General features: G+C 39.8%; 2 protein-coding genes across 2 annotated transcripts in view; both read right to left on the bottom strand.

Annotated features, from left to right (window-relative positions):
* The window catches only part of LOC134858108 (cadherin-18), a 134,944-nt gene that overhangs the window by 78,684 nt on the left and 38,226 nt on the right, over positions 1-18,034 (bottom strand). The window lies entirely within an intron of this gene.
* On the bottom strand, positions 9,202-17,716 carry LOC134884199 (protein FAM133-like). The gene is made up of 5 exons (XM_063912905.1): positions 16,495-17,716; positions 16,256-16,405; positions 12,209-12,325; positions 10,790-11,017; positions 9,202-9,638 (listed from the first exon to the last, which is right to left on the bottom strand). Exons 1-5 carry the CDS (start codon positions 16,667-16,669, stop codon positions 9,325-9,327), a joined length of 984 nt encoding a protein of 327 aa, XP_063768975.1. The 5' UTR covers positions 16,670-17,716; the 3' UTR covers positions 9,202-9,324.

The raw sequence follows: 18,034 nt of genomic DNA, 5'->3' as shown, positions 1-18,034 counted from the left end.
CTGCGGATGAAATCTGAGTCGGAACTTTAATATCAGGGCAGGCGGAGTGACCACAAGGCATTGAATCATCCATAATAATAGCTGGATGAGAGACTGCCTGGCGGATGATGCTCAACATGTGATGCATTAGGAAGGACGCTGCAGAAGAAGTTAGGGCTGGAATCAGGGGTGCATTTCATCTTATGGGTCAACAACCTTGTAATGCATCCAATGATAGTAGGTATCTATAACTTAGTGACGGCACAATGTTGAAATGTCATAGCGCACTTTTTGGTTCAACCTATGCATCTATAACAAGTCACTGGGTTAATGCTAGCCAATGATCATGGTAGAAAATAGCAAAGCAGCAGAAAAACATACTTATTGAAAAGGATGAAATCAAATATTGGAAACAAGAGGTGAAGGTGACAAATCTACAGAATGAAGATATGTAGATCTTGATACACTGAAGTATGGTTGTGGGGAAATGTCTATAAAACAACTTCCGTGTCTGTCTGAACCACCAAATGGTTCCAAATACTTTCATAAAGTAATGATTCTTCCTTAGCTTCTACTACACCCTTATACCCAGTTTCAACAAACCAAAAACCACCAATACAAAAGTCTTCAGAGTGATCAGGTATGATTTGATTTTGCATATTGATGTGCCTACATTTACAGTAGATATTTGCAGAGTCAATTATAGCGTATGTGTAGATATAGATAAGGACATCATGTTGATTTAAGTGGTATTTCAAAGGCTGCAACATCAGGTCCAAATTCATCCATTGTTGCGCATTCTTTCTATTTTAATCTGTTCTCAGGCAAAGAGCTCAACAGAATTATATAAAAAAATAATCGATATTTGGTTTGTATGTGTCAATTCAAAGTACATCAACATTTTATCACAGAAGACGAGGGTTTCAAATGTCGTCCTACATCTCTCAGACTTTCAGTTGGGAGGAAGAAAGCTCTTTGGGGACCTCTGTGAGAAAAAGGTTCAGTGATATTTATGGATGGATTTATGGATGGTGGAAAGTCATGGGTCAAAAGGTTTCACTCTCTGGCAGACAGCGTTCGCCACAGGCTCTGTCTGCACATCAGCTTTACTAGGCTATACTATTTTTAACCCTTAACCCTACTTGATAGATATATAAACTTGGGGATTAGATGGTATAGTGCAGCTAACATTAAAGAACATTGTTTGTGTTCATGAAGCAAGGAAAACACTTACTAAACATGCCTAACTAAGGTGGAAGGGCTTTTAATGTGTTAAAAAGAGATGATACTACGAGGAAAAATGATACTAGTGTGTTAAGTCGACAATTACAGAATGCAGATAATATATAGTGACAGTTTAAATTGCAATACTTTACTTATGGTTGTATTTTTAATTGTAATATCCTTGTTTGAACTCCAATCTGAACTGTCCTGTATTTCACTTTTACGCAGTTGCTGCTTTAACACCTGCATTTCCCTACAGGGATCAATAAAGGTCCATCTTATTTAATCTTATCAATTTTTCTTAGAATTGCAGGGTTACATGAGGATTGTACTATTCAAGGGACTAATTAGAATAATGTCCTTTCACCACTGAATACCCAGTCAGCCTCTGTCCAAACGGAGACAAACGCTTCAGGCCAGAGGATCATTTTCAATATCTCTGACCCCTTTCTTAGATTGGTAAACGCAATTAATTTGTCGACATCACTGGCACAGATCCAAGGTTCGTTTTGGTAGTGAGTTTCTCTCATTAGGCTGAGTCAGGAGCATTTGATAGAACTCAAAGTGACAAGCGTGTTTCCTACCGCAGCACCCCCTAAATGTCTGAGAGGGACGGGGGCGAGCTGAAAGGAGCCTGAAGCCTGCTGTTCGGTGGAAATCCACACTGTCAGATGTCATTCTCGTGAAGAGGAGGCAGACACCTGCGTCTCTCGAATTGTCTCGGACGACAGGATCAGAGGACCGCAGACAGGAAACGGTGACAGGAAAGGATTATTCGGAGTCTCACAGCAAACACTGACTCATACTGGCACACTGGACTTTTAGTTTAACAAAGAAAACACCAACATGTTTCCTGTTTCTGAATTAGGTTTTCTGTAAGTCTTACATAAAATAAATATGTTCTTGAGTGTTCCTGCTTTCAAATGTGTTGAATAACACACTTAACTAATTCGATTATTCGCGCCAACAGAGCAGCACAGCCTTTATGAAATTTTGATATCAATCTAGCCTGCCTCATTTTGAACACACATCGTACAAGCTCCAACTTTTTAGAAAATTAACCACATCATGTTATTAACAGCAATAACATTTGTCCTTTGCCTGCAGAGACTCTACCACACATGACCCTGTACGGAACTAATGTTCAAGTAATGGGGACAGGTGTCTCTTTTCACACACCACACAGCATTTGGCCATCAAAATCAAAACTCATTATTACTCTTCTAAAAGTGTCTTTGACAGAAAAAGAGCACAGCAACAGAAACTATATTCCAGCCCAGTTGACAATACATTTCATACGACAGTTTTGAATAAAGCTTCTGGTAACAGCCAGCAAAAATGGGAAATGTAAATGACTTGCTCGTTAGCCCAGAAGTAGATTAAAAGAACGTGAACGATGAAGAGGTAGAGTTGCTGCAAATTACATTTTTAAACTCAAAATAGGGCAATTGAAAAGAAATGAACAATCAATGAAATCGTAAACATGATAGTAATTCAAATAATGAGTTCTTACCATTTATTTTGTGAAGATACACGTGTAAAAATCCAGGTGTAGGAAGTAACTACAGAACACATCTTCACTCCTCTATTATGTGAACACAGCGCTCTTCAATCAAGACTGTGCACCTGCACCATGCTGTCAATGATATAGAGCTGTGAGAGTGTGTGTGTCCCTGGAGTCATGGCAAAAGTGTAAAAGTGAGAAAGAGCCACACAACACAGAAGGTGGATCAGCTGCATTGTATAACCCTGTGCCTCCGAAAAAACAGCACAAACCTGTAATTTACAACGTCTTTGTTCGTTATCTGCTTTTGCTGGCATGTAAACAACATTTTCACTATAAGTTTTAGACACACAGATAAGAAACTGAACCGTGTCAACACGCAAAAACCGCAGATTCTGAGATAGTACCAATTGTTCACACTCTAGAAATCTAGTTGTTATAATGGATAGAAATACAACTCCTGTTTTTTATCCAAACCACCATATTCAGTCAATCATTGCAAACTCATTTCCATTTTGAGCAAAAGTCTGGAGCCAAGAAGACAAAAGTTATCTTCATATAAAAGTTTGCAACATTTACTCTGCAGATCAGGCATGGTTTTGAATCTGCCATAAACAAAGATTCCTTTTGTCCTTCAGTCATGGCTGCTTTGGCACAACACACTCTTTTTTCCTTTGAGAGTGAGGCTCCATAATCTTGGAGCAACAAGATGCTCACCCACTGAGAAGTGAGACTCTTCAAAATGTTACAAGCTCCTTGATGTGTGCGGGTTCTGCTTTAGTTTTCCTCTCCCACACAGTGAGGTCCTCAGGAGGCGGCGCTCATAATGTTCTATAACACCAAAGAATAGCTAACAAAGCATTGCACACGTGACACATTTACAATGAAAAACCTCACATTTTGTGTTCCTGCGTGGTGGGCAAATGTCAAAGAACGTTTTTAACAATGTTAATAATAAAATCTACATTTATATTTAAAGTCTGATGTATTTCTAACCAAACCAATGGGAAAAGCCAGTCAAATCTTTATTCAAAAGGCGTCCTGTTACTTCTAAGGTTTGTCCCTTTCCTGTGGTGCGGTATATTGTTTTTTTGTGTATATAAATGGTCTCCAGAGTGAGTTCCCCCCCCCCGCCTGAAACGCCTCGATTGGACTCCTTTGTTTACTTCCGTAGTGTGGTATTAAATCTGGTGATATACAAAGGCAGATTCTCTGAGGACATAGGTTATGTAAGAGGAATAGGAGTGGGAAAAACAACTTCTGGCATACGTCAGGGGCCCCTATGAACGGACCTATGTCACCTTAGGAGGGCACACATTGTTAATGATTACCTCAGGTGAGCACACGAGCTTTGGATGTACACATATTGTCTTCTATAAATGGCATGCACAGAGATAGTTCGGGGGGACTTCCACAATTGGCTCTGGGAACCTCGCAGCGCCTGTGTTGGTGTATGATACTATGCTGTTGTAATAAACCTTACAAGCTGGTGTCTCCGGAGACTTCTTCATCATCTTCACAAACATATTCACATTCCATATATGAACCTGAAAATTAGCACAATAGGGCACCTTTAACAGTGACAGTACACATTTAGAGATCTACACCTTCAATGTAAAATATGCTGTCCCTGCATGAACCAAACTGTACCTCCGACTGAAGCAAAGAAATGAATTGAAATGTCTTTGGTGTTTTCCTTCTGATGAACCCAACAACAACTTACCCTGTTTGTGGGAAAATCATTATCTAATGAGAGCAATGTTTGGGGAACCTGAAAATAGCTCCATGAATATTTTAAATGCCACTGGCTCCTCGAGCTATTTACTAAGAGCGGGTTTCACGTTGGTTGAAGAAAATTACATATTAAACAGTACGGTGGGGGGGCAGTTTGGGCTTGTCACTTCCTTGCCTTGCATGCGGTTCATTTCCTCCCTGCTAATCTTTGCGAGACAGATCTGGGATTAGAGAATCAGGAGCGTATCACCAGGTAATCCCGCTTATGTGTCTTGCTGGCAGAGGTCAAGCATGTCAGCGTCTGCTGCTAAATATGGCCTCCAGCCGGCTTCTGCAGAACGGCACCGGGAATCTGGTGGGATAAGCTCCCCCCCCCCCACAAGCTGTGTCTGTAAGTCAGGTCAATAAATAATAGGTTGGTCCACAAGTAGATTTTTGAATACTCCTAAAGTCTATGTGCAATCTCCTCTGCCTTGAGGTTGGTTGAGCCTTTTGTAGTTCCATAAATCTGGACATAAGTGCTTCACTCACCAGGGCTCTAAACATGTAATAACATGTAATCAATGCTGGATTTTATGAGGTCAAACGTTGCTATTTCTGCTCTCTCTCTACACAACATAAGCATGCCTTTCAAACACCAATTCCAAGAGGTCACTCCTTATACTGCCAGAAAGATCAAGAGTCAACATCTCACCAGAGGGCAGACCGAGACATAACACTTGAAAACTGGAGGAGACAAAGATAGGAGAATTACAGTATCTTGGTTGTGAACCTAAGGCCAGCTGCCGTTGCACTCAGCCCGATCAATACTTCCCATAACCTCCCTGCAGCAATGTTATATAACACTGGATAGCATCCTTACCTGAGGAGGAAGAGGACTTCACTTCCCAGGTTAATATAGCAGCTGTGTGTAATCTAAACAAGTAAAAATGTATACAAGTTAATACCAGAATTAGTTTAAGATGAATTATGTGACATTACTATGCTTTCATTTCCACAAAAAGTAGGTCGAAAACAATTTGGTCTTATCTTGGACAGCTTATTTTGGAGCAAAAACTGTCTCGGGTTAAACACATATTCTTTAAAAGTGGCAGCACACCATCACAGTGTAATTACATCATGCAGTAACCTCTGACTCGACTCAAATGAAAACTGTCTGTCTGCCTATGAGGCCAAGAGAAATCCCTGTCTGCGCGCTCCAAACTCCTCAGTAAGCAATGACTTCCAAATTAGAGATTTGTGCAGTAATCACACACCACTCCATCACGCTCACTCCAAACCATGCTGCGAGAGGTGGCCCACGGAGCAGAGTCACTTTCAATCCGGTGTTCTAATACAGCCTTTTCTTTGTGAGGGCAACATCTTAATCTCTTCCCTCATTAAACTGTATAATGTGCAATAACATTCTCATTCCGGGCACAGAAGCGGAAAATGTTGACTTTAGAGTCCAGTGTTCCAGGGATGGTAAAATCCCACATGGGCAGAAGCGGGCAGGTATCATGCAGTGTGTATAAGACCACCTGCTTTTACCAGGGGCCTCTAAATACCTGGATAATCCCTTTTCATCAGCTCAGGGACATACAGTTCGGACACCTTAATGCAAACTTGTATGCATTTATCCTGTCTTGAGTCTACTGTGCTGCTCCACAAAAGGCATAAATAATGTCTAAAGAGGTTTCAAAGGTAGTTACATTTAGCGACATGTTCATCCATCTTTTAAATGGTTGTGTTAGACAAAGTTTCTCACCGTGGGATAAACATAATTAAATATTTAAATGGATTGTGGAAGGAGCCACAATCTCAGAACTTATTTAAAACACTTTATTTTCGTCTGTAACGGAACAATTTCTTCCATCACATTGAACTACAGTGCTGCCTCGGACACAAAATAGCAATCCATCCTCAGATATGGAATCACTTGTCAAATATAATGCATCAGGACACAAGCGCACTGTCTCATTGATCCAGTCCCAAGGGTGCTGTAAATTGTTCCACTGTACATTATAGCATGAAGAGGAAGAGAGAACGCGTCACTATGCTCATCAGTGAAACCTCCCTAATATTTCCCAGAGATAGTAATTAACAAGCTAGATTTTGAATCTCTGTTAGCCTGTTTAGGATCCTCCAGACAGCCTTTGGTCCAGCTGCCTCAGATTTTCCGCGCCTGCATCGCCAACACCCTCCCCAGGGCTTTGCCTGCTCCAGAAATTTCTGTGGGAATGCCTACGCTTTTGCTCCGTCAGTCCCAGTGATCTTCAGGAGGAATGGCCCTGAAGAGATAAGGTAGCCGGACAATGAGCATGTCTACCTGGCGAGGTGGGACGCTCCATCACGGGGCCCAGGGTTACTAGGGTGTCAGAAGCTCTCCTGGTCTGCTACATTGACGAAGTGCCATATCCTCAATGGTCCCTGGCAGATACAGAAGACCTCCTGGCACAGCAAACACTGCTGTCTGATTTTATTCTAAACTCAGAGTCCAAATTTCAAGCTGCACTGAGCAAGAATGTTACGCAACAAGGACACAGTGTCACAGTGTGAAGCACCTGAAACCCGGCCCAGGAGAGCTTGCAGTGCTAGGACTAAAAATACAAAACCTGGACCTGCAGTTTAAGGACAAACCTGCGTTACATACTGGCAACTTATGTCTATAAACAGACACTGCTTTCAGATGTACTGGGCACTATTTTGGTAACACAAAGCCCTGTTTGTAGTCAGATCAGAATTGAAAAATCAAGTGTGAGCAGTCCCTGTTTGAGAGAGCAAAAGCCAGAACACATTTGCCAAAAGGCAATCTCAGAACCCATGGGCTGTTCTGTGACAATGACTAAGCTATTTATAAGATACTTCTGTGAGCTAGGCTTATGAAACAATCTGGTTGTATACATGCTCCTTCTCAAATAACGATAAATAAATACAAAATCTCACCTCTGTACGCAGCACAAGGTTTGGTTTATTTAATGCTCAGGCAAATAATTTGCATCTCACTGGTTAACGTTTGTATTCAAGTAGTATTCAACAATCAAGTTTGGGCAGTCCCTGTTCAACAAAAAACACATTTGCAAAAAAGCATGTGTTACATGATTGCCGTTTTGTCTGGATGCATGTCTAGGTGTGTTTTAGTTCAATACACTTTGAAATAAAGGCTGGTGTCAGTTATGACCTCCAGACATCTGTGAGGACAAACTTTTTAATAATCTCCTGAAGTTCAGTGAGCATTCTCTCTGTCCGGAGAGAGACGGACCCTCAGAATTAGATGTTGGAAGTGTATTGATCACCTGGCATTTAAAACGTTTTGATTCTTTCTCACAGTATGACAGGGTTGCCTCTCCTCTAGGGACTTACCAACAGCAAATAAAGTTCATCCAACATGATGCTATTTATCTGTCCAGACGGAGGATAGACAGAAGATTAGATACCGTTTTGTGTCGAGCAAGCATTACAGAGTGTTTGATATGCAGCCATTGTTTTTCCTTTTGATTTCATTGGCTCATTTTTACAAAGTGTGAACAGTAGCCAGGGGGTGACTTCCAAACAGGCACTCCAGTGACTATATAACTAGGATGGTACTAATATCCTTAATAAAATTACCGTTCCAAATAACTGAAGTATGTTTACATTCTTTAGTGAATTGTATACATCAAACACGACACATAATATTTCCTAAATGTCATTCTGATAATTATGGGAGTAAAACTTCCCTGAGCTTAAAATAAAACCATCATGACTTTTGAGTAATTGCAGATGTCCCAGGTGCAAACATCCCAAAAAACATTCTTGATTCACATCAATCCATTGCATTTAGATCGTCTATTCTCTCTTTCTCCACTATCCTTTTCCAGGACACTATAAAAAAATGAGGTAACACTCCATAATAAGGGTCCATAATAAATAGCATACTAGTCATTACTTAACCCTTTATTAACATTTAAAAATTGTTACTACAATATCTATTTGCCATTACTTAACATTTTTTTCATCATTCATTAAATATTAGTTATTTGCATACAATCTGTCTGTTAATGTTTTAACAAATAGAAAACAATCTATTAACTAATATTGTATTAATAGTGAACTAAATGTCTTTTTGGCACTAATTAACAGTTATTTCTTACATTATTAAAATGTTAAATGTTTAAATACAAACTATATGTTAATATAAATGTTATTGACATATTATTATTTAACTAACTGTTATTAAACTGTTTCTGCCTATCCCAATATGAACCACTCCTTATAAGACCCTTATAATAAAGTTGGTTAAGCTTAATTAATATATCAGTAATATATAGCTATCAGCGTGGGGCCCCTTATAATAAAGTTGGTTAAGGGTTATTAATATATTAGTAATATATAACTATCAGTATTGGGGACCCTTATAATAAAGTTGGTTAAGGGTTATTAATATATTAGTAATATATAACTATCAGTATTGGGGACCCTTATAATAAAGTTGGTTAAGGGTTATTAATATATTAGTAATATATAACTATCAGTATTGGGGACCCTTATAATAAAGTTGGTTAAGGGTTATTAATATATTAGTAATATATAACTATCAGTATTGGGGACCCTTATAATAAAGTTGGTTAAGGGTTATTAATATATTAGCAATATATAACTATCAGTATTGGGGACCCTTATAATAAAGTTGGAACAGTAATTATTAATTATTTACAAATATTTAAAGACAACAAATATTTTACACTGGGTCTCTCACACTGGAAATGATTGATCACAGCACACACAGTTGGGAAGGGGGATGAAAACACTTTATTTATAAAGTGGAAAACTGGAACACCGACCACTTAAACAGAATGAATGACACAGGCCAGTACCACACCACACACAAAAAAAACCCACAAACTGGGGTAAAAAAAAAACAATCATGCTCTCTTTCCATATGGAATTAATTGGCATTGACTTTTTAAGTCTCCTACTTTGGTTTGAATCTGGACATCACCTTTTATGTAATTTTCGCAAACAACTGCCACATCTTTGAGCTTTGCTTGTTTGGCTTGCTCAAGGAGCTTCGTGAATTCGGCCGGGGACGCTGTTGCAAGCTCGGCAATGCTCGCCGTTGACCTGACTGTCAGTTCATTCACCCCGGCATATGCGCAAGCAGCTGACAGTTTCAAACCTCGGTTGTAAGCCTTTAGGACCTTCTTATATCTTCGAATGACTTCAAAAGGGCCACGGGCTGCAAGGAGCAAATCATAAAGAAAACCTACATTATGGACGGTACATAAAAATGTGTGTTCACAACAGAGTTGAAATGCTTATTGTATTATTATGTGGCAGCATACAAGACAATACAGAATTCCACCTAGCTCCTTTAAATAGTTTGTCCACTTTATGTTAGGGTAGAATTAAAGGGATACGTCACCATTTGGGGAATTACACCAATTTTCCACTTTCCCTCGAGTTAAGTAATTGAGATTTATCCTTCTCCTGTTCATCCAGCCATTCTGAGTCTGACGGTAGCATTTTTGGCTCCAGCCAAGCATAGATTTAAGCAATAAGCCCCGAAAGCCGTCGTTTGCACTGATTTTACAACGCGCAAGCGGAGTGCCTAAAACCCCCCTTATCTGTTCTGAAATCAGTGCAAACGACGGACTCGAGTGGTTTATTGCTTTTCTAAAACTGTAACTACGTCTATTCGGCAAGATTTCATGAAATGGCACAGCAACGAAAAATGTAACGATGTATTCATATCTAATCATTCTTCCGCCAAGAAATATATTTCCTGTATCAGAATGGCTGCCATGCAACATCAAAGCGCAGCTAAACTCACTTTGTGTTAGCACATTACTATTGAACCAAAAGCGGTCAAGGTGTATGTTTGTGATGGGTTTTACACCGGCATCGAACGCAATTCAGCCAATCATGATCAAGAACCGGACCTATCAGTTTTAGAACATTGAATCAGATTAGATGATCTATGCTAGGCTACAGCTAGTCAGACCAAAGTTACAGACCAAGGTAGAGCAACATAATACATTATAATGGGAGCAAACGTGAATAGTTCCAGTCTGCATAAGTGGGAGTGTCACATAATGTCACTTTTCAATGAACTTCTGTATCAGCGTGTGAGGGCTCAACTCTAGGATTTCCCACCCTCACCCTTCTGAAAACAGAACACAGAACTTAACGGACATGTGTGCTTCTCGTTTCGCTTTAACCTCTCAGGTCAAACTCAGAGAAAGGCTGAATGACCTGGAGAAAGCTAGATCTCTTGTTCAAGATAAGGGGAGGTGAGAAATTTGTGTATTTCCCCAAATGGTGGCGTATCCCTTTAAACATTTAATTTGCTTCATAAAGGATGGATTCAACATTTTACTAGATCTTTACCTCTTTTGCGGACATCGGCTTTGTGGTGCTTCTTCATCTTCTTTTTGTTCTTCGTAAGTCTGAGTTTGGCCTTGCCCTTGCCCTTTCGTCTCATCTTATCATCATCATCATCATCATCATCTGAGGAGGAGGAAGAGCAGGAGGAGGACTGGCTCATTGAAGAACTGTTGGATGAGCAGGAGGCTGTGTCTTCCTCTGAAGAGTCTTCTTTGGCAGCTTTAGACAGGTCTACACATTGCAAAACAACAATAACAAAAAGATTAAACTGATGTTGCTGACGCCTTACACAGAATACCATTCTTCCTTTTTGTTCCAACAAAGGTAATATTTTGTGGAAAGTCAAAACATAGATAACCATAGACCTGGGATGTGTTACTATTAGGTGGTTAAGTGTCAAACCAGGTAAATGAAGCTAGAGTGTCAGGGTTCGGCAGGTAAGGACCCAATTGCAGACCAGATACCGGGAAAAAACTTAAGACTTATTTTCAAAAACGTTTAAACAAAGAATCCAAAAGGGTTAACGCACAGAAGATAAACAGCCGAAACAAAACACAGAAGAAAGGCAGAGAAAGGAACCGAAAACAGAATCTCACCAATCCAAAGGCACCCTAACAAGACACGCTGACAAGACTACTGGGGAAAAACCACTGAAACAACATGACGACACGACAGGGAACAAAGGACAGACTGAACTTAAATAGTAACACAGGGAGACAGACAACAAGACACAGGTGGACTAAACAAGGGGAATTAACAAGACACAGGAGAAAGTAATCAGGGAAACGAACAGGGTGACTAACGAGGCAGGTGTGTTGGGTGAAGGAGAAAACCAGGAAGTGACAGATGACAGGTGGGGGCGGAGCTCAGAATGAAAACAAAGGAACACATGGAAAAAATAAACAAACACTAGGAAACATGTCAAAACACAAACACAGGAAGCACAAGTACAAAGACAAACACAAGGAGAACATGGAGGGAACAACAAAACATAAAGCAAAGACAGAACACAATCCTAACATAGAGGTAGTGGTAAATATGATGGTCTCCATTCTCTTAACTACAGAAAGCAAGCAGGTTACTATAAGGAGGTTTACCACTTCCTCTAACTTAACTAACCAGGGGGGTATTCCTCGTACGTGGTTTAGTGTTTAACCTGATAAAGTTAACTCAGAGTAAGTGGTAAACCTTCTAATAGAAGTGCCCTATAGCTTTATTCTCCTAGAAAAACACAGCCATCAGGTTTTTCTGTTAGGAGGTTTACCACTTACTCTGAGTTAACTTTATCCGGTTAAACACTAAACCACGTACAAGGAATACCCCCCAGGTGTACCACTTAACCTCCTACTTGGAATACCACGTTTGACTGACTGTATACATTTTTGTGTCATACACTGAAAATGTAGGCTTGATGAACCTTACATGCCAGTTGTTTGCGAAGAGCATCTCTCTCCTTTATCACTTTCTGGAGTTTCTTATTTTGAGACCGTTCTCTCATCTTGGCCTTTTGGAGGAGATTCTTCACCGTTGGTGACCTGTCTAAAAAGAAAAGGTCATTTCAACATGGTTTTACAGCTAACACACAGCAATTGACTGTTTATATTATATAGCAAATCCGGTAACAAATACCACCAACATTGGCCGGGTTTCCCAGATGGGGGGCAAGCGCTATTCCGACATACCGCTATTACGACATACCACTGTAACGACATGCCGCTATTCCGACATAACGCTATTCCGACACCTTCATCCCTAGCGCATCATTGCTTCATGATCATTGCTTCATGATGACTAATTCACACTGATGGAAGAGCATGAACTATTTTTAATTGCAGCAGAGAATATGCATGAAAATAGAGTCTCCACACCAACAAGGCTCCCAACGGCAACTGCGCTGGAGGTAGCTTACACGCAGCAATTTATTTTTTAAATATAATTTGAGCGGATTTTCACGATGGTATGTGAGCTGGGTGCCATTTAGGCCCCAACTGTCTATTAGTGTAGCCTATTTAATGTGGAAGCCTATTTAATGTGGACTATGTCAACCACTTAAAAATGTATGAGAAAATAAGAACACCAAATAGCCTATTTGTCTTGTTTTTTTCCTCCTGCGCTGCTCCGATATCCCGCTGGCAAACTGCCAACGCAAGCTGGTAACAATGTTTCCGACAGGCTACAGCGCTGGTTTAATGCACACAGAACTAGACTTTTAGGTTAGGCCTACTTATTACACCTAATTTAATAATGATAAATAATAAATAATTTAATTGTCCCAGCACGTCAGACTGTGGCAGAAAGTCATCCATTCAACTTACAAAGCTCTGAAATGATCACACGCGCCCGTCAAGACTGTAAATGCGACATGAAGTTGGTGCTTTTTGTATGAGAAAGTCTCAGGATTTAAGTCTGTTTATTTAAAACCTGAGTGTTGAAATAAATCCACTGCACCTGCCTTCAGTCCTGAAGTGCCGCTGAGAGTCGGGTTCTCTCCGTGGAACCGGCGGTGGACGAACAAGCCATTTAAATGATGGATTGAATGTAAGAGGCCTGTGCAAAACGGGGAAGAGGCGGTACTACTTCAGATTAATAGGCCTATTGTAAATTTGTGTCTGGGTTTGTAAGACTTGCCTTTTGGAATTCCTCACAGTTTTTTTTTTTTTTTTTTGCCCCGAAACAACCAACCTTTTGGACTCGACAACAGCTCTTCTGTAAGAGGTGAAATTTAGACCATACAGGTTCTACTGGACACTTAGTGACACTATTCAGGAAAGACAGACCCAAGGAGTAAAGGTTATGGTAGTTTTATTTTTACAATTTCATATTAAAATACAATTCAGAAGAAAAATAAAATAAAACACAGTGCCCATGCAGCCAGCAGCGTAGTAGTGCTATGTGCGTCTTAATTCAACACTAACACGCGCAATACCCAAATGCAACTTACCCACAGTTCCCAAAGCGACCGTCCGCACGCAATGGATATACGTACAGCCCACGTCCCGGCACGACAGCTTGTGGCAGACTCAGCAGCCCTGCTCTGACCCTACTCTCTCGAACAATGAGCTAAACACCATTTAAAAACACACCTTGCTCATCCGCCGCCGACCACCACAGGTGCACCTGCCAATTGCAAACAGGTTCATGTGCGCCTGTGCCCCACCCCCAGCGCTTAGCGCACCAGCCTACACTTCGCTCTGGAACTAAAAAAACAAACAAAACAAAAAGACAAGGGTCGTGTGCTCCAACATGTCGCTGCATGTTTTGATAACATTATTGCGAGATAATTCTGTTGGGTGACTCGGCATGTAGGCTACAAAGTGTATCCCTTCAAAGCAGTAACGTGGGAAAGTGTCTTACGTCGCTGATTTCAGAACCACACGCATGGACAGCTCCTTTTTAGATTTAACAGATATGAAGGGATATGAAGAACAGAAATGGTATATATATATAGCCTATATATATTAAAAAAATGAAGGCAATGCAACAAAAGCATATTGCATCAATGTCGGAATAGCGACATGTCGGAATAGCGGCGGACGGTGAAAAAGGTGCCGGTATTACGACAATAGAGATCAACGTCGGAATAGCGGCATGTCGGAATAGCGCCATGTAACCTCCCAGATTCGTTAAGAAGCTCTTAACGCTAAGAGCGTCTTAGGAGCGCTCTACGAGAGCTGTGATTCGTTGAGAGCGCTCCTTAAGACGGTCTTAGCGCTAAGAGCGTCTTAACAAATCTGGGAAATGCGGCCATTGTCTATCAAGCCATCATTTCAGAGATTTTGAAAGTTTTTTGCATGAAAGATACTGTTTGGAGCAAAATATTGCTATTCTCATGAATAGCTTAGAGTATTTTGGAAATGTAAGTAGTAACTCAGTTGGAAAGTAGCCACTAAACTGTAATGTAATTCATGCAGAAAACTAAAACACATTTTTATACACTATGACAAGACCAGGTTATTTGCATAGGCCCAGGCTTTAATGGGCCTAGGGCCAGATTACACCCCCTGCCCACCTCTCAATGAAACCAAATCCTTGGCCATGCCAAATGTGAATTTGAATGTTAAAATTGAACATTTTGGGATAGACTACCTGTTTCACCCCACGGATGTGTGTCCCATAAAAATCATTGCGTTTTAAAGCCATTTAATACAACTGAAATACAGTAGAAAACTATGCACAATCTATGATGGATGGAGGAAGTTGTGACACGTCTAGAGATCACATCTAGAGATCATACACTTTCAGAAAATATGTAGTTTAACTTAAAGCTGCTGTCGGCAGGTCTTCAAAATTCCGAGGCTAAAGTCAGAAAATTCGAACTGATACAACTTTCAGGTCCCTCCCCCAACCTCTACCAAGCTCCAAACTCAACTGCCCCCTAAACCCCTCCCCCTCTGGAGACGAGCGTAGCAGCTTGTGCACAAGCTGTGATTGACAGGTAGCGATTCCTTCCCCCTAACGTGATTGGTTTAAAACAGCCGGGAGTGCTCGATTTTTGCAAGCACGATTACAGGCTTGTAGAGGGAGGTAGAGAATTCGGGATTTTTCCTAAACAGCCTATTTAATATTCTACTTCCAGAATCCCATGACAATTCTAGCTAATATGAATTTAAAAAATGCTGCCGACAGCACCTTTAAGTATTGTACTCTTGGTTCATTTGGGATTTACAAATCTTTCACATAGGCCCTATGTGGACAGATGAGATAACCAAATTAGCATTTCCCCCTTATACCCTTAATACAAGAGAACATGCTAAACAACCAAAACATGCCTTTTCTAAAAGATCCTGAAGATGTGACTTGCATTGATATGTAGCCTATTGGGATGCATTAAATGTTCGTTTTAAACTGTAAACAGCAATGGCGAACCAAAAAAATACTCTTAAATTGTGGTCGTCCACTGTAATTGCACCTTCAAGTCACATTTGCGCGCACATATTCTCTTGCAGTCCGACGACAGAACCAGCTGCTACAGTGCCTCCCCTGACCGTTCGCCTTCATTGCTAATGTTAGTCAAAAACCTCCAAGTAAATAAAAACTGTTACATTCGCCTGCATTAGCGAATTTGAACGCACACACGTTGTTCTGTTTCACTCATTTTAATTTCAATTAAGCATAAATAAAAAAAATAAGTTGTTTCTCCCCTTTGCAACTGCTTTTGAAAGTAGGACTGTGAAGATAAACATCACCTGGCAAATCAGCAATGCTACATGACTTTGGTAACGTTAGCTAACAAATTTCAGGACTGGTAGACTTAGCTAACATCCACAGTTAACTAAGCCATTTTAGAAAATGATATTTGAAAATCAACAAGGATGTGTAAAAGTCTTGTTTTAACTTTTAAGGACATATGTTATTACACTTAACATAAAATGACATTGGTAGGTTGCTAGTGTTAGTGCTAACCATAACCAGTTAGCATAGCCTATTTTCATGAACGTAATGCTAGGTCATATCCGTGCTCGAACTTACCTTTCTTCGGATTAGAGACATGGGGGGTATCTGTAGAGTCATCCCCACTGTCAAGGTTGATGTCAAATGTTTGAGTGGAGGTGGCTGGTACCGTTTTGTCCTTCTTCGCTGCTGTTTGGTTCTTTCTAGGAACTTTCCCTGATCTGTTGCCTGTCGACATTTTAAGCAGGTTGCCAGTGTTAATGCTAACCAGTTAGCTTATTTTTTATGAACTGATAAGTCATGGTATTCGAACTTACCGTCCTTAGAAGATTTAGAGACGTTGGGGATGTCTGTGGAGTCATCACCACCGCTTTCAAGGTTGATGACAGACGACAGATGGTTGATGACAGCGGAGGCGGAGGGGAGCATTTTGTTCTTCAATGCTGTTGTGTTCTTTCTTAAGCCTTTCCCAGATCTGGTGCCTGCCGACATATTTACCTACACTTTCAAATAAACTTTCCAGCCTGGCTTGCGCAATCAAGAGAGCATCAATGTGAACTTCAGCCAAGTGTCTTGTCTTGTGCTTGTTACTAACTTGAGCTCTGTGAAGTGAGTGACTGACTGACTGTGACTTCCAACAGGAGTAGTCAGATGTAGCCTATGCAGACCAAACTGTGATTGGCGCATTTGAAAAAAAATAATATATATAGACTCTATATATATTTATGCATATTTATTTGGTTGTTTATAAAAGTTTTAAGAATTACATAATGCCTGGTCAAAAATAACCACATATGTACTCCGACTGTGTAATAAATATGTATTGATAAAAAAAAATCTAGGTCTCGCTAACCTATAACCCCGAGGAAGAATTGGCGCTAATAGCGCTCTCAGTCAAGCAGATGGGTCTGAAGACATACACTGTGTAGCCTACTGTAGCATACACAATGACAGGCTTAGCTAGAACATTTAGAATGCTTATTGAGGGTCGCCGATCAACTAAAACAAATTTAAAACTAATTAAGTGGCTACTTAACCAACTTTATTATAAGGGTCCCCAATACTGATAGTTATATATTACTAATATATTAATAACCCTTAACCAACTTTATTATAAGGGTCCCCAATACTGATAGTTATATATTACTAATATATTAATAACCCTTAACCAACTTTATTATAAGGGGCCCCACGCTGATAGCTATATATTACTCTAATTAAGCTTATCTCCCTCTGGAACGAAATGCTGTTCTCGGCGGCCGTTATCCCTTACTTAACCAACTTTATTATAAGGGTCCTATGAGGAGTGGTTCATATTGGGATAGGCAGAAACAGTTTAATAACAATTAGTTAAATAATAATATGTCAATAACTTTTATATTAACATATAGTTTGAATATACACATTTAACATTTTAATAATGTAAGAAATAACTGTTAATTAGTGCCAAAATACATTTAGTTAACTATTAACAAATATAAAATACAATATTAGTTAATAGATTGTTTTCTATTTGTTAAAACATTAACATACAGATTTTATGCAGATAACTAATATTTAATTAATGATGACAAAAACATTAAGTAATGGCAAATAGATATTTTAGTAACAATTTGCAAATGTTAATTAAAGGGTTAAGTAATGACTAGTATGCTATTTATTATGGACCCTTATTATGGAGTGTTACCAAAAATGATTCTGTCATGAAATGTTAAACCTTGCGACATACTGTATGACATCACTAATGGTGTAATTCTCTTTTTTATTTGACCAAAGTTGTAGCCAAGTCATTCCTGACTCGTTGCCATCCCTTTTCCTCAGTCGTGGGGAGGGGGTGTTGAAAAAAAGTGTGGCCCT

The sequence above is a fragment of the Eleginops maclovinus genome, chromosome 21, assembly GCF_036324505.1.
Source record: "Eleginops maclovinus isolate JMC-PN-2008 ecotype Puerto Natales chromosome 21, JC_Emac_rtc_rv5, whole genome shotgun sequence".
Taxonomy (NCBI): domain Eukaryota; kingdom Metazoa; phylum Chordata; class Actinopteri; order Perciformes; family Eleginopidae; genus Eleginops; species Eleginops maclovinus.
The sequence above is the reverse complement of the archived record's forward strand: the minus strand, read 5'-3'. Positions and strand labels throughout refer to the sequence as shown.

Bases quoted from the DNA above. Each gene is read 5' to 3' on its own strand.
- LOC134884199 (XM_063912905.1), bottom strand. From the start codon at position 16,669: ATGTCGGCAGGCACCAGATCTGGGAAAGGCTTAAGAAAGAACACAACA. The intron at 16,406-16,494 runs GTAAGTTCGAAT...AAATGTCGACAG, and splicing joins CTCTAAATCTTCTAAGGACG to GCAACAGATCAGGGAAAGTT. The intron at 12,326-16,255 runs GTAAGTTCGAGC...TTTTCTTTTTAG, and splicing joins TGTCTCTAATCCGAAGAAAG to ACAGGTCACCAACGGTGAAG.